General features: G+C 30.0%; 1 protein-coding gene across 6 annotated transcripts in view; it reads left to right on the top strand.

Annotated features, from left to right (window-relative positions):
• The first annotated feature begins 2,089 nt into the window (after window positions 1-2,089).
• Window positions 2,090-17,662, top strand: part of LOC145970694 (uncharacterized) — a 52,039-nt gene continuing 36,466 nt past the window's right edge. For all 6 annotated transcript variants that reach the window (XM_083097612.1, XM_083097608.1, XM_083097598.1 and 3 more), the window contains exons 1-16: window positions 2,090-2,304; window positions 2,893-3,119; window positions 4,102-4,279; window positions 4,401-4,589; window positions 4,843-5,079; window positions 5,735-5,981; window positions 6,167-6,284; window positions 6,765-6,961; window positions 7,542-7,780; window positions 8,812-9,298; window positions 10,929-11,190; window positions 11,807-13,264; window positions 13,542-13,706; window positions 14,637-14,757; window positions 15,255-15,469; window positions 15,658-15,782. In XM_083097612.1, coding sequence (XP_082953738.1) covers window positions 2,963-3,119; window positions 4,102-4,279; window positions 4,401-4,589; window positions 4,843-5,079; window positions 5,735-5,981; window positions 6,167-6,284; window positions 6,765-6,961; window positions 7,542-7,780; window positions 8,812-9,298; window positions 10,929-11,190; window positions 11,807-13,264; window positions 13,542-13,706; window positions 14,637-14,757; window positions 15,255-15,469; window positions 15,658-15,782 — 4,395 coding nt within the window. In that variant the 5' untranslated portion in view covers window positions 2,090-2,304; window positions 2,893-2,962. The remainder of the gene's footprint in view (window positions 2,305-2,892; window positions 3,120-4,101; window positions 4,280-4,400; window positions 4,590-4,842; window positions 5,080-5,734; window positions 5,982-6,166; window positions 6,285-6,764; window positions 6,962-7,541; window positions 7,781-8,811; window positions 9,299-10,928; window positions 11,191-11,806; window positions 13,265-13,541; window positions 13,707-14,636; window positions 14,758-15,254; window positions 15,470-15,657; window positions 15,783-17,662) is intronic.

Below are 17,662 nucleotides of genomic sequence, written 5' to 3'. Positions count from 1 at the left end.
CTTATAAGCCACTTTTAGAGGCACTTTTATCGATAAAAGAGGATTCAGAATATGGACCAAAATATATCAAAATATATTTAAAAGGTATATGATATAATTAAAATCAAGATTAAAAATACATATAGAAGATTAAAAATATATAAAGATTAAAAATATATGTATATAACATTTATATATATATTTATATTTATTTTATTACAAAATTAAAAGTTTATAATGTAAAAAGTACAAGTTTTAAGGTGAAAACTTAAATATTAGCTGGCTACAAGTGTCCACCATATTAGTTTTCCACCAATATTACGCATGCGCGACCGTCATATTACATGGTTTTCGGGGACACATTTTATGTACAAAATCAATGGGAATTAGCAATCTAGGCCGGAATTCATAGTCCGATCTTATATTCAAGATTGTCTTAAGTCTGGTCTTAGGTCGTCTTAAGATTCTGTTCAGGCAATGAAATAGCCGTATAACATTTTCAAACCTTACTTGATCTTGAATATAAGATCGGACTATGAATTCCGGCCCTAGTTATAGTATAGATATCTGTGCGTCCCTCCCGCAGTGGCTTCCCACCTATATCTATGAGCTCAGATTACACTATGGCTGTGTTCCAAAATTCACTGCCAGTACTGAAAATCTATAGTGTACATGTCACACGTAAACTACAGATTTTCAGTACTGGCAGTGAATTTTGGAACGCAGCCCTGTAGTGTAAAGACCATCACACACAAAATTGCATAGCTGCATATACATAGCATAAGACCATATGAATCAATGAGCATCGAGTATTAAATCGCCATATTGATTTACATAACATAATACTCGATGCTCATTGGTCCATATGGTCTTATGTTATGCATAGCTGCATATGCATAGCATAAGACCATATGGACCAATGAGCAACGAGTATTAAGTCGCCATATTGACTTACATAACATAATACTCGATGCTCATTGGTCCATATAGCTTATGTTATGCATATGCAGCTATGCAATTTTGTGTGTGATGGCAAAAGTCTGTGCTCCCCGCTTAATACGAGTTTAAAGGCCATCACACACAAAATTGCATAGCTGCATATGCATAACATAAGACCATATGGACCAATGAGCATCGAATATTATGTTATGTAAGTCAATATGGCGATTTAATACTCGATGCTCATTGGTTCATATGGTCTTATGCTATGCATATGCAGCTATGCAATTCTGTGTGTGATGGCTTTAAAGGGTCGTCTACAATGGCCGTAGCATAAGGTTGTAAGGCCGTAGTCGTAAGAAATTGACCAATCACAGTTGATTATTCTCCTGAACTTCAACTGGGATTGGTCAATTTCTTACGACTACGGCCTTACAACCTTATGCTACGGCCATTGTAGACGACGCTTAAGAATTCCGATTGGTCGATTTCCTTACTGACTACGTTTTACTGCTTACGTATTTTTGTGTGCTAGGGCCCTTACGACACCCGACTTACGACAGCTATTGTATAAAGCGTCGTCTACAATGGCCGTAGCATAAGGTTGTAAGGCCGTAGTCGTAAGAAATTGACCAATCCCAGTTGAAGTTCAGGAGAATAATCAACTGTGATTGGTCAATTTCTTACGACTACGGCCTTACAACCTTATGCTACGGCCATTGTAGACCCGGCTTTAAAGCCGGTTATGCGTCGTCTACAATGGCCGTAGCATAAGGTTGTAAGGCCGTAGTCGTAAGAAATTGACCAATCACAGTTGATTATTCTCCTGAACTTCAACTGGGATTGGTCAATTTTTTACGACTACGACCTTACAACCTTACGATACGACCAATGTAGACCCGGCTTAAAGCGTCGTCTACAATGAGATTTTAAGGAGACTTAAGGCGTAAGACTTAAGAAATTGACCAATCACAGTCGAGTATTCTCTTAATACTTGACTGTAATTGGTCAATTTCTTAAGTCTTACGCCTTAAGTCTCCTTAAAATCTCATTGTAGACGACGCTTAACGCGTTGCCGCGTCCTGTGTGCAGTCACCCGTAGAACATAGGAAATATTATTGCAACGTGTGGTAAACCTGCCCACCCATATTCGTTCTCCGTGAACTTAGTGCGTCAGTCGCGTTGCGGTGCACTATTCCGTTCGCGCAGAGATCTTGTCTGCGTATCTCTACCTGTGTGCGTGTGTGTGTGTGTGTGTGTGACATTTTTTTCCACAGATCATTCGCACTAGCTGCAACATGTTTACCTGGCTGTATCGCCGCCACCGCAATTATCATCAGCCTACCATGATACCCAGGTCGCCTTATCAGCGGCATTAATTCTCAGGTACGTGGACTATGTTCTCGGCGCCGAGTACCGCGACACCCCGCCAAGGGCAGGCAGCGGCGCGCCCTGACGAGTCTGTTTATGTAGTAATGGCGAACATTCTCTCCTCCTCATCGCCGACACCGTCGTCGCGACGCCAATTCTTCCTTGCTCTTGTATTCTTTTCTTTTCCCGAAGATTACAAGATTCTGTCGGGTGAGAAAAAAAAATTATTTCGATATTTCAAATTTTATCCCTATATATCCCTATCTCCCTCAAATTAGATACATAATTATCAAAAAATTATATTTTTAATTTTTTATATTTACTAAGAGAAAAATTTGCATTTTTGTTGGTAACGTCTTTGTCTAAAACTTTATTAATATTTTAATTAAAGTATTTTTGTAATAGTTATATAGTCTTGAGAGAAGGAGAGCATTTTGTAATTGAGCCATTTGTTTCATTGAAAATTAATATTCTAATTATATACAAATTGAAGTTTTAGTTATTGAATTTTTTCAGAACTTTTGCATAGTTAGAAATAGAATTTTTATATAATGTGATATAATAAATTACATAAAACATATGACATTTCTTTATATATTTCAGATTAGCATAAATTAAAGCAGGTAGAGATAGAGATAGTAAGAAAAGAGAGAGAGAGAGAAAAAGAAGTGCCATGGATGATGAAGTACGCCTTGATGGTGAGGAGGAAATGGAGTTAGATGAAGCTTCCGAAGGCGAAGATGAGGATGAAGAGGCTACAGGGATACCGGTATCTCCAGCCAATTCTGATCAATTGCTTGGGCAATCTACTCCAACAACTTCTGGCAACAGTTAGTAACCATACATACTAACAATTTTGTAATTATTTTATATTCTCTTTTGTTATTTAAAAAAAATAAGCATTATGATTTGTCAATTACAATATTTATTAAAATAATATAAAGTTTATTACATATATAATTCAATTAAATAAAAGCATTAAAATTTACAGATTAGAAGAACTAGAAAGAAAGATGTAATATTTATAACAAAAACTGGAAATTTTTGATTAAAAAAAAAAAATTTTAGTTATATAAAAGAATAAATTAATTATTAATTTAAATAATAATGTAAACTACTTTTGTAAATTCTATTATAATTTCTATTATAATTTTTTAAGTTTATATAACCTATGTTTTACTATTAAATTAATTTTCAAATTAAATTTATAATTTTATTTTGTTAAAATTTTTACAAAAATTTTAAATCATTCACAAAATAATCTTAAATAATTAATTTTATTATATAGAATATGTACCATTTAATTGCATTTAATTTAAGTTTATAACATTTATTTATGCTATATTTATTATTAATGAAACAACATACATTTTAATTTTTTAATGAAAAGTAACATTTAATATTAACCTTAAACTTAAATATATGTCTGTCTTTATTTATTTAGAAAGAAAGAGATAAAGATAGATATATATTTAAGTCTCGCTTAAAGCTAAAATAACGTTGGTGCAATCAGGCCTTAGAGGACTTGTTTGATATAAAATATCTTTTAAGGATTTTTTAAGGGACCTTGTAGATTTCACACTAGAAATTTATATATATACATAACATTCATCTTATACAAATTTATTGTGCAGGTTATTATACCATTGTAGTGGCTTGTCGGCCTTCTAAAAAAATTAAATATACATATGCACGCCTATATTCTTTTATTAATCTTTTTTCTCTCTCTTCTTCTGTTATAGTATTTTTATTTAATATTTTTGTTTTTCAAACTTGTTTATGTCAATATTTATTCCTTTTTTTTTTTATTTGTCACACCAGATGAGGCTTTCCATGATCCATTGCGGTATCAAAAATTTCCATTGCCTGGTGGAAAACCTTTGAACATTCGCCGTGGGCCTGGCAGACCCCGAAAAGAACGACCTCTTGGTATTACTCGTGGAGGAAGCAACAGAAGATCTTTTGGAAGAGGTGGTGCCAGAGGCAAAGGGTTTGTGCTAATTAATATAATTATTACTAATAATTATGACTTCATATGTATATTAATTATATGGTTTTAATAGAATATACCTGAAATGTTTTATAATATTTTTTTCTGCATTTCATTATAGACTAGGATATGCAAGAGGTATACCGCGTCGTACCAAAAGCAAAGACGATGATACACACTCAGAGTCGCCAAGCCCTTTACGCATCAGCGGAACTGACGACGTCACTATCGACGGTGGCGAATCAGGAGGGAACATAACTGACAGGTCGATGCCGGCACCTGAGGAGCCTCCTTATTTTCCTGAACAATGGTAAAATTTCGTTTAATCTTCTTTAACTATTTTAAAATTCAAGTAATAATTATATATTGTTCCAAAAATTGAAAATTACAAAAAGGCGTTCTTTATTAATGTTTGTATTTCAAAAGAAATGTTCTTTATTAATATTAATGTAATCATCCTTAAATGAATTAAATATAGAATTTTCTGAAAAAGAAAATCTAATGTGAATTAAGTATTTTTAAGTATTTTTAATTATTTAAATCAGAATTATAAATATTTCTAGGCCGGGCAAAGCATGCGCATTATGCAATTTAGGCGAGAGAAGTCAGCTGGGGCAAGGTGAACTTTTGCGTCTGACGTGTCCTCCAGGTTTTACTCCTGAAAAGTCAACAAATCGCGATGAAGCAACTACCGATCGATGTCTTATTGACATTACTGTCGCTGGAGATAAAAGTCCGCGTGCGGCTGGACCTGGAGCTGCTGTTACCTGCCGTAGACAGAAGAGCCTAGCCAAATGCAGGCAAGAATTGTATTATGCTATATTAATATTAAATCTATAAAGTATTAAATTAATATTAAATCTACTAAAAATATCTCTAGATTTTATATATATATAGTTACGTCCGCGAATCATAACCGAGTATCATATATTTATATCGAAGCACGCGACGCAACTATTCGCTACTCGCGAAATAAAAACACTTTATCAGAAAGAAATAAGAACTTTAATAACACACAACACAACACGTTACTACAACAATTAGAATACATGTAAAAAAATGCACTGCGTTAAAATGCACGAATAATGCATTTTTATTACATTTATTCTGATTATGTGTAGTAATGTGTTATGCACGACGGTCGAAGCCGTCGGAAACGTGGCCGAACGATTTTACAGCTCGCTTGAATCTCTCTCGTCTGCTCTTTTTTTTTAAACAACCTTTAACAACGCGTTAGAGGATGATCTTAACGTCAGCTTGATCTGACGTAATGACACGCTGAACTCAGAAACGTAATCATATATATATATATATATATATATATATATATATATATATATATGTAGATTATTTGCATATGCTATATTTTATTTATGTTAAATAGTAACTTATAAAAAATTCACCAAGAAAAATAAAATTGAAAATTTAATATTTACATATTATTTATGTTTATAGGAATACTAGTCTAACAAATTTCACAGAACCGGTAGAAGAATTGACAATCGTAGGTTTTTCGGAAGAGCCAGACGTTGGGGCTTTATTTGAACCATTAACCGGCCATTACTACGTTCATCAATCGTGTATTATTTGGTCCAGTAACAATCAAGATTTGGCTCCAGAATTGACATGTCGCGCCGTCTTGCAAGCTTCCTGCAGACGTTGCGCCTATTGCTCACATTATGGTGCTGGAATTTCTTGTAAAGTAAGTTATAACTAAACCATTATTATATCATTTTATATATATATATATATATATATATATATAAGCAAATAATTATAATTACAAAAATTAAAACTAAAATTTCATGATTATTTTTGTTATATTATTTCAAAATATTTACACAGTTGTAATTTCTTGATAATAAATCCGACTATGATATTTGATAGGTGGCATCGTGCAATCGTTATTTTCATTTCCCATGTGCCGCAGCCAATAGTTGCTTTCAGGATACCAAGAGTCTGACTCTTTTCTGCAGCCAGCATCTCGGCCAAGTCCCGCTCTTGTGTAAGTTCCTCATTTTTAGTGTCAATAAAAATTTTATTTCTGGTTTTTTATCATTCAATGTTTAATTAATAAGTAAAAAATAAAAAAAGAGCAATTATAATGATAATAAGCAAAAACTTTTATCATTACATATAAGGAAAAAAATTATTTAAATAAATATATATTTTTATTATTCTATTATTATATCGTCAAAGATTTCTATTTTCTCTTAATCTCTACTTTTACTCTAATGGCTCTTATTTAAATGCAATTTGGATATATGCAAAATGAAAATATTACACACTGTTTTGCATTTGTTTTTTCATTTTCATACTTGATTATACATCATGTAATCAAATGTGTAATGGAAGAAGCAAAAAAAGAAAATTTAATTTTCAAGAAAACAATTCACTTGAAATAAAAATAAATTTATATAACAATCTTATGGTTATTAATATATGTGTGTATATATAATTCATAAAAAAAATATTACATTTACAGTGAATGGGGAGGAAATGAATTGTGCGCATTGTTCTGCGATGGGCGATGTATCAAATTTAGTAATGTGCTCTATATGCGGTCAGCATTACCATGGCGGTTGTGTGGGCTTAGCATTGCTGCCTGGAGTACGTGCTGGATGGCAATGTGTATCTTGCCGTGTGTGTCAAGTCTGTCGACAACCTGAAGATGTTTCTAAGGTTGTAAAAGTTATATGAAAAAAATTACATAAAAAAATATCAATATGCTCAAGTCTTTTAAAATTACAAGTTATAATTATTATATAATAATTTATAGAAAGTTTCAGTTATGATTATAATATAAAAAAATTTTAATTTGTAAAAAATGGTAATTAAATAATATTGCAATTGTTTCAATTTTTTTAAATTTTGAATATATTTAATAAAACTGTTAGAGTAGTAGAAAAATAATTACTGAAAATTATATTTTAAATGTCTTAAATTAAAATACTCAATTTATTTAAATATATATTATAGTTTAAAAAGAGAAGTTTAATGCGTTTTATATGTATTTTAAAATTTCAACTTTTTTTTTTAATTTTCAATTAATATTACTTTAGAATATTATTATATAGATAAATGTTTTGCAAAAAATTAGTATAATAATTATTAAAATATTATATTTTCTAAAGAAATTAATATATATTAGAATTGAATTGATACTAAAATTATTCAATAAATAAATAATTTAATTATTCGATTAATTTTTTTTATATAATTCTGTTTTATTAAGATTTTTATAAAATAATTTTTACAATAGGTGATGCTATGTGAGCGGTGTGAAAAAGCTTATCATCCCGGCTGCTTGCGACCAATCGTTACTTCTATTCCGAAATATGGCTGGAAGTGCAAGTGTTGTCGCGTGTGCACTGATTGTGGTTCGCGTACTCCTGGAGCCGGATTATCTTCCAGATGGCATTCTCATTATACCGTCTGTGATTCGTGCTACCAACAACGCAATAAAGGTTTTTCTTGTCCACTCTGTAGAAAGGCATACAGGTAATTGGAATATCTTGAATTTTTGCAAATATATATATAACAAATATATATAATATATATAACAAATTGTGTGTGTGTATATATATATATATATATATATATATATATATATATGTATACAATTTGTTAATTTCATATATGTGTAACTTTATTGATACTATGCTATGGATAGTTAGTGCTACGAATATTTCAAAGCGACTTTAACTAGCCTACTTTGATCTAGAATTTAATTATAGCATTTTCAAAATAATTAATATGTGATAAAGAATTTAAAAAATTTGAGAAAATTTAATTAATTAAACTGCACACCTCTTAGGTCCAGTTCCTCAACTTACTCTAACCGAAGTTTAACTCGTTAAAGGAGGATTTACATTGCGTCCCAAACCCACTGTATCCAATTGGACGTTATACATCAGACATTGGACGTAATGTAAATCCTCCTTTAATGAGTTAAACTTCGGTTAAAGTAAGTTGTGGAACTGGGCCTTACATTAGAATTTCTGATTTATGTATATATGTGGGATTCATACAGGGTGTTTCAAACCATAAAACAAACCCATAAAACCCATAAAACAAACTTCAGGAGATACGGTAGATTTTAGAGCCAATTTTTATCAAAAAACTTTTCTGATGCGTCCTTAAGAAACTAGGCATCCCTGTTCGCGGATCTATCTGTAAGATAGGCAATCGCGCAATAACATTGCGCGTGACATAGTTTACATCGTTTAAACAAGATGAAAAATAGAAAAAAATCAAAGGACATGGACTATTATTGTTAGATGTTTTATGATCAGTTGTTTACTTTACAGACGATTCGAACGCGTCACAGGTTTTTTTGAAAATTTATTCTCTTGGTAAGATTTTATCATCTCTTGAAGTTTATCCATCCTGAAATATCCTGTATATTCATGTTATATTTTAATATATCGATATTTTTTGTCTTTTTCTTATTCGGAGATATTAAATAATTCATCAGTATTTTAATTAATGTCATCATATTTATTTATATATTATTTGTTTGCTATTTGCAGAGCCGCGGCATATCGTGAGATGGTGCAATGTTACTCATGCAAGAAGTTCGTACATGGTACATGTGATCCCGAAGCCGATCCACTCATCTTTCAGCAACGCAAAGAAGTAAAACCCGATTACGAATATATCTGCCTGCATTGTAAAACCATTGCCATAGTAGCCAGACGAAAGGACAGTATCGACGAAGGTGATTTAAATCTAAGTGCTTCTCAAGAAAGTCTCGACGGCGAATCCTCTGAATTAGATTATCAAGGTGGTAGTTCTGAAGAAGCGCTTTATTCGGTCGGATTAGGGAAAGGCAAACCATTTTGTGCTACAAAAATCGCAAAGAAAAGATTGGGAATTAGTGCTGGAATTCTTGGTAGACCTAAAGGCATTGGTAAGTTGGGCTACCAAAAGAGGCAGAAAATGACAGAGTTTGGTAGAAAGAGAGGACCGAAAGCAAAAATGAGGGGAATCTTCGGGCTGCCTGAAATGGGCTTGCAGGTATGTGCAGTAGAAAAAGTTTGTAATATTATATGTATTTATATTGAAAATATGCATTTATATTGAAAATTTTATACTTATTTTATACATTTTACAATGAGTTTTGTAATTTATTAGTCGATAAAATTATTCTATTGATAGAAAATTGATTAATTAATAAGTATTATTTTTCTTATTTTGTATTTCTCCTTTTTAAATTCATTAAATAAAATAATTTACATGTATTTAATATGTCCAATATTATTATTGCACACATTAAAATTTATTCAATTTAACATATGGATTAGTTAGACAAATGTGTGTGTTAAATATTGTGTGTATTATTATTATTATTATTATTATTATTATTATTATTATTATTATTATTATTATTATTATTATTATTATTATTATTGCGTCCGCAGATCGATATCGATAAGTATAGATATCGAACGTACGCGACTATCCGGTACACGCTTCTTTTAATAACATTCACACTCCCTTAAATAAATAACATTCTTTATGAAACATAAAAACTTTAATAAGGAATATGCACAAAAAATAAAGTACACATGTAAATAAAGTAGTGTTATTAATTACACATCCGCACAGTTTAACAACTGACTTCAATCTAATCTGATTATCATTGTTTAACAACAATTCCTTAATGACACACTTGGAGATGATCTTTTACCGTCGGTGATTTTCCCACTATAGCGGAATATAACAAATATGACCGCGCAAGGATGAATCATAAGGACACAATAGTATTTTATAGAGAATTGTTCTTTATTATTGTTATATTAACATTAATATTGTATTCCCTATGCAGATCCTAATACAAAATATATCAATAATAATAATAGAATTTTTTTCAATAGTAAAATTATACATTTTAAACATATATTAAACATATTTATATAATATTAGGATTTAATCAATTGAATTATCAATAATCGAATTTAATATTAGAATTTTAATCTTTAATTGTAACAAAAATCTATATCTATATACAGGGTGTCCCATGACTGAAGGTTCATACTTTAAGGGCGTGTTGCTGATGCCATTTAAAGTAAAAAAAGTCTAATAAACATATGTCCGCAAATGCTTCCTAACAGAAATACAAGTATTGAAAGTTGAATATTTAAAAAAAGAAAGGAAATCGCCCTACTATACTCTACAACTGCCTGTCTTTCATTTCCATTACAATAACCATAAATGTAATGAATATCGGCGTATTCTTCGTTTGAAAACAACATTTTACTAACTTTAAAAGAAAATGTAATACCGGATTTGACAGAAGATATAAACGATATTAGACTGACCGAAAGTGTAAACGATACTAAACTGACCGAAAATATAAACAAAATCAGACCGACAGAAAATGTAAACAATACCAGGCTGATAAAAATGTAAACAATAACAGACCAATAGAAAATGTTTCACATATTCATATCAACTTTCAATGCTTGTATTTCTTTAGGAAGCATTTACGGACATATGTTTATTAGACTTTTTTTACTCTAAATGGCATCAGCAACACGCCCTTAAAGTATGGACCTTCAGTCATGAGACACTCTGTGCGCGCGCGCGTGTGTGTGTGTGTGTGTATAATAAATTAATTTCTTTCTCTTTTTCAATTCTGTTATAGAGTCCGGTATTAGATTCCTCCATATCGAAGGAAGAAGAGCCTGGGGGGGAGAACAAATTAATTCTCTGCTCTGCCAAGGATAAATTTGTTTTAACCCAGGATATCTGTGTGATGTGCGGCGCGATCGGTATCGATCAAGAAGGTTGTCTGATTGCGTGTGCACAGTGCGGCCAATGTTATCATCCTTATTGTGCTAGTGTTAAAGTGACCAAAGTCATCTTGCAAAAGGGCTGGCGATGCCTTGATTGCACTGTCTGTGAAGGTATCGAAAAATTAAGTAAAATATATTAAACAATAAATAAATGACGACAACTAAAATGTTTGACCAGATGTCTAAATTTACTAATGTTTTTGATGAAAATATAGATACTCCAATTAATCAATACAAAAATTATGTTAATGTAATTAAAAATTAAAATACTTTATAAAATCTTACCTTATAAAAAATACTAGAAAGTATAGATATACATACATATAAAGATATACATATATGCTATAAATCTAGATGCTATCCAAATTAATTTAAATCACTATCCAATTGCCTAATTGAATGTGGGTTTGCGCATGTGTGTGCGTGTACGTGCATGCGTGTGCATATGTGTGTAAGATGCCTCATAATAATCAATAAAATTTATAATGAATATAAACAGATAAATTTATTTAAATTTTATCTCGCCCAGGCATTGTTGAAATTTTTTTTCTATATTTTTTCCCTTTATTATTTTCCCTATTATTTTTTCAATTTTTTTTTCCTTCTATAATTAACTAAAATTTAATTCTTTTCTTAAATTCTAAGGAAATAGAATGATGGTGACATTTAAAAAATTTTAAAAATATATCTATCACCAGCATTCTAATGTTTATTTTTTGTCTCGAAGGTTGTGGCGAGCGAAACGATGAAGCTCGATTGATCCTTTGTGACGACTGCGACATCAGCTATCACATCTACTGCATTGACCCGCCTTTGGACCACGTGCCACACGGAACGTGGAAATGCAAATGGTGTGCACAGTGCCAAACTTGTGGTTCCAACGATCCCGGTTTTAATTCATCCTGGCAGAAAAGTTACACTCAGTGTGGGCCCTGCGCTTCCCATACCGCTTGTATAGCGTGTCAAGAAGCTTATCAGGAAGGCGATCTCATTATTCAATGTGTACAATGCGAAAGATGGCTCCATTGTAGTTGCGATTCAATTAAAAACGAAATCGAAGCTGAACGTTGCGCCGAAGAAGGTTACGTTTGTCTCCTTTGTCGTCCTAGAGATATTCCCCCTCCTCATCTTCTCTCCAAACCTCCTCCAAAATTTTCTAGATTGTCCCCTCCACCGCAAAACCGAAGTCCGGAATTGTTTAAATCTTCTTCGCAACCATATCTTTTAGATGGAGTTTATCTTTCTGAAGCTGGAATGAATCATATTAAATCTTTAACTGCCGAACATCAGCAAACAAGGAAAAAGAGAAGAAAAATGCTTCCAATGATAGATAAAGAGGCAGAAATCATGGCGACTATTGAATCTGTTGTTGCTGGAGGAAGTTTGGACAATTCTTTAGAAGAAAATAACAAGTTAGAGCTGATGGATGTTAAAGATGAACCAGAAACAGTACTGAAGGAGGGTATGGTATGGAATCAGCCTCCTCCTGAAGGTTTCAGCATCTGCACTTCAGAAAATGGACTTCCTGTATTGCGAAGAAAACGTCAAAGAAATTTGCAAAAACTGGGAATTGGAGGATTTATTGTAAGATTGAGAGGTACTAGAAAAGACAAAGAAGAGGAAGGAGATGTTGAAAAGTCTGGAGAGTCTTCAGTAGGAGTGGGAATGGGAGACGATAAACCCCGAAGAAAACCTCAAAGAAGAAAGCCAAAGACGAAACTGGCAGAATGTTTCCCTCTTTATATGCAAGAAGCATTTTTTGGGAAAGATTTGATGGATACAACAAAGGAGAAGGACCTTGAAAGCAGCAGTGAGTCGGAAGAAGAACATAAAACTCCTGGAAACGCTAATACAATTCAGTTATCTCAAGATGAATTAAAGGCAATGGAACAAGTTAGAGCAAAACAAGAAAAAGAAGACGAAAAGAGCCAAGAGCAAATCAAACGAGAAGAAATTGCGGAGGATGATGGTAGTGATACTGAAGCACTTGGTGATATTTTACCAATTTCCGGAGATTTGTTGGACAATGATTTGGTGAATACAATAATGAATGAAAATGATGAAGATTTGGCAAAAGCTAGTGAAGCATTAGATGAACTGGATGATGCTCAAGGTGGAAATAAGGATGAACTAACGGATATTTTGAGTCCACATTTTAATTTGGAATCAATGGTCAGAGATACTGGTAAGATCTTATAAATAAAGATTATGTATGAATATTACTAAGATAATATATTAAATACATTACACTAGTTTATATAAAATTGTGTATAGCATATCATTTTAATTTATATTATATATACATTAGTAATAATAATAATAATAACAACATTATTATTGTTGTTGTTGTTGTTATTATTCTTATTATTATTATTATTATTATTATTATTATTATTATTATTACTAGTAAAGAATTAAAATGTGATCATATAATTATAGAATTAAATATTTCATTTTTTAAGGATTACCAAATATGGACAGTAAAGATATCGAGGAGATATTTAAGGGTGTTTTAACTGATGAATCTCAAGAATCTCAAGAATCATCTGTGTTTTCTGTCCAAGCTCAAACTTCACACCCTTCTTCGTCTACTACCTCCTTAGTGTCACCTTCTCCTCATCCTCCTGGTAAATAAATTAATCCTAAATATATTAATAATTAATACAAATTAAACTACTCCATTAATCCACATAATTAATACAAGTTAAACTACTACATTAATTTACAGTGTTAAAGTAGAATTAAAATAAAAATAAAATTTAATATTAAATTTAGGCTCAAATAATTAAAAATTAAAACAAAAATGGCATATGAGAGCCAATGCACAGTAGTTGGAGCGCAAAGAAGAAACAACACTTCTTTCTTTTTCTAATATTAGTTTATTACAAACTCATATTACAATAATAAACAAGAAAGCGAACGTTTTCCAAAATACCAGGCCAGACCAAAATAAAAGTTGCTAACGAAAAAAGAATTAAAATTAAGTTATATAATAATAATTATATAATAATTGACGATATCATAAAGTGTGTGTGAATTTATGCATTGATGGATTAAATCATGGAATAGATTAAATTCATATATTTAAATATATGAATTTTTAATCCATTTTTTATGTGCATGGTCTTTTGAATACATGATTTTATCATGAATTTAAAAAATAAAAAATAATAAATAATAACTATAACAAAACTATAATAAAAAATAATAAAATCTATATAATAAAAGTCAAATTATCTGTTTACTATTTATATCTAAGAAAAATTATTTTTTAAAGAAAATTAATGAAAAAAATTAGAAAATAATGAATTATTTTATTATTACTTTAATATATAAAATTTTTAAGATTGAAACAGAATAATTAAAAATTAAAATATATGCATAAATAAATTATATGAAAATATAAAGAAAATATATTCACAAAAACTTTTTTAAACACATTTTATATTTTTTACATTTTATACTTTTATATAATAGAAAAATTTTATATTTTATGCATACCTATACACTTTATAATTTTTATTATTTTTATCTTATTGAATGCAATTGTTTTGTAGGTATTCAAATGCCTTTGGCAAGACCTCAAGTACCTGGTAGTCTGCCCTCAGTTGGTCAATCAACCTTAAACTCTCCAATGAGTTTTCCACCGCCTTCACCATATCACTCTGAGTATAGCAAGTAAGAATAAATGTGTATATATATAATCCATCATAAATATATCAGTTAATTATTACTAATGTATAATTAATTTATAAAGGGAGATATATATATGTGTGTGCGTGCGTGTGTGTGTGTATATATGCATATATACACACACATTTATATAGTATAAGTTAATCTAAGTATATTAATTTTTATAAATATATTATGAAAATTACATATATACATATATAATTGCATATATATTATATATAATAATTATGTATAATTATGTGCTTGAGTATTTTATGTATCAATTTTGTGAAAATGTGAAGCAACATCAGAGAAGTAATATCAAAATTAAAATAATAAACTATATAACAAAAACTATTAAAAAATGCATGTGTGTGCGCGCGCGCACGCGTGCGTGCGTGCGTATGTGCAGTATGTATATATGTAGAGTATGTATGTGTGCATTTTGTAAATACACAATATCTTAATTTAATATTGATTTAATCTTAATTTTAATTTTTCAGCAGTCCACAATTCAGTCCAGCATTTTCTGAGCCACCCAGTCCATGGGTGAATCCTGAAGATGAAGGAAACACTACAGCAGGAAATGCTACTATTTCATACAATCAAAGAAGCAATCTAAAAATGGAAGCTGACGAAGCATTGGGTACTGGAGCAACAATATCTTCAGTGCTCTATGCCAATATTAATCATCCTGAATGGAAAACTGAATATCCAGGTGAGACTTTGTTTTTATTAGATATTTTTAATGCATTTCTTTTCTATTTTTTTATTAGAATTGTTATTTTAATTAGAATTTTTTAATATTCTTTCTTCTGTTAATTACAATTTGTATGCAAAAAGTTAGTTCATTAAAATTCTGATTTGTAATTATGTTGGCTTAATGAATATTCTAAATATGTGCAGCGTGGTCCGAAAGATGTAAGCAGATTTTGAAAAAATGGCGAGCTCTTCCGAATGACAAAAAAGCTCCATATTTGACTCAGGCCCGTGATAATCGAGCTGCCATTCGCATGAAAAAGACACAACAGGTAATTGATATATGCATATATGTATATCTCAAAATGAAAAGAAACATGCAAACTTCAATTATCGCATTAGTTTTATACGATAATTAATTTCTCAGCAAAGATTTATAGCTAAGAAACGCGATAATTTATTGGGATATCCATATTTCTGGATCTTTCATTGGGATTTTGTCTTCGAAAGTGTCTTGTGCTAACATTCAAGTGAGACTAACAGCTCGACAGTTCTGTGTGTCGCAAACTATATTCCTACTATGAACTTTATGATTCTTAAAGCATTATTAGTTAAAATCTGATTAAATATATACATAATTAGTTAAAATCTGAACAAAATCAAAATAATATCTATATTTTATAAAGATTTGATTACGTTCGAACTGTTTGTTTTCGTTAATTTAATATATATTTTAATTTTTAATAAACATTTTGAGCTAAATATTATGGTATTAAAATAATTAAAATAATTAGATGAGAATAATTGGATACAAAATAATTTTTTATTTGAGTTATAAAATATTAGGCACATATTTATATATATTTATATAGGTACACATTAATTCCATTAAAAATATATACATAAACATGCATTTTATTATAGATGGAATTTAATATTAAAAGTAATCTTACTTTTTAAAAAGAATAAATCAAAAAATGAACAAAAATGAAAATTCCATTAAGAAATGAAAAATAAATAAACATCTCAGGTTTAAAATATCTGAAATTAATCGAGTCTTTATGGTGCAAAATATTGTAATTAATAAATCTTTACATCGAGTTGTAGTAGAAAATATATTGTAAGTCACTAGTAATATAATGATAGATCCGACTCACGTTCAAAAATATACAAAATTGAACGTGAACGGGCTTCTATATAATGGGCCCAAATGAGGTGAAAAAGGGCGGTATATAAACTTTTAATTCTTTTATATTCTCCTATATAAAAATTAAAAATAATATTCACATTATTATTCGTAAAGATATTTCCAGACTATACACACATGAATCTTAAAAAAAAAATGATATTATATAAGTTCAAGTTTCATAGATTTATACATATTCAGATGTAAATCTACAAAATCGATTTATGAAATTTATAATTCATAAATTTGTAAGTATAGATGAATGTTACTCTTTATTTCATTATCTGATATAATTTAAACACAACACACACACACACACACACACACATATATATATACGACATACTATTAAAATATACATCCAATAAAAGTCCTCTCAGAAGTTCACGAATCCGCGGATTCATAAATTTACGCACAAGATCCGTATACCTTGCTTTTATGTGTGTTTTATGTATTTCGTAAATATATAAAACTGCCATATATATTAATGATTAAATTTCATATCGAACGCGTTCTTATATCGCCTCGTTCGGGCCCATTATCGTTTTTTTTTATTTTTTATTACGTATGGAGTGTTTCTCGTGTAAAGTTCTCTATTATTATAGAATCCTATTATATACTATTATATAAAGTTTTATTATGTAATATTTATATTTAAATCAAATTTTTGCTCTTTGTATCTCTTTTCATTGAATCCAGTCTTCTCTAAAAAAAAAAAAAATAGATTTTTGCTTGCAAAACTCAAAATAATTGCGAAATAACATTTCAAAAATGAAAAGAAAGACAAGGAGAAAGAAAAAGAGAGAGAAAGAAATTTAAATTTCATACAAAAGTAATTTTTTTAAAATTCTTCTGCTTATAGTATTGTTTTTTTTATTATATTATAAAGAAATTCTCTTAGATTTATATTATAATGTGTATCTTTTAAAATTTAATATTTATAAAATCTTTCATCAATTAATATACCACTTAATGTGAACTAATTTATGAATATAAATTTTGTTTTATTAGAAAAGATATTAAATA

Source organism: Camponotus vicinus, unplaced genomic scaffold, assembly GCF_025532165.1.
Source record: "Camponotus vicinus isolate PSW18456_S1 unplaced genomic scaffold, iyCamVici1.0 SCAF_1, whole genome shotgun sequence".
Taxonomy (NCBI): domain Eukaryota; kingdom Metazoa; phylum Arthropoda; class Insecta; order Hymenoptera; family Formicidae; genus Camponotus; species Camponotus vicinus.
This window is presented reverse-complemented; position numbering and strand designations above follow the sequence as displayed.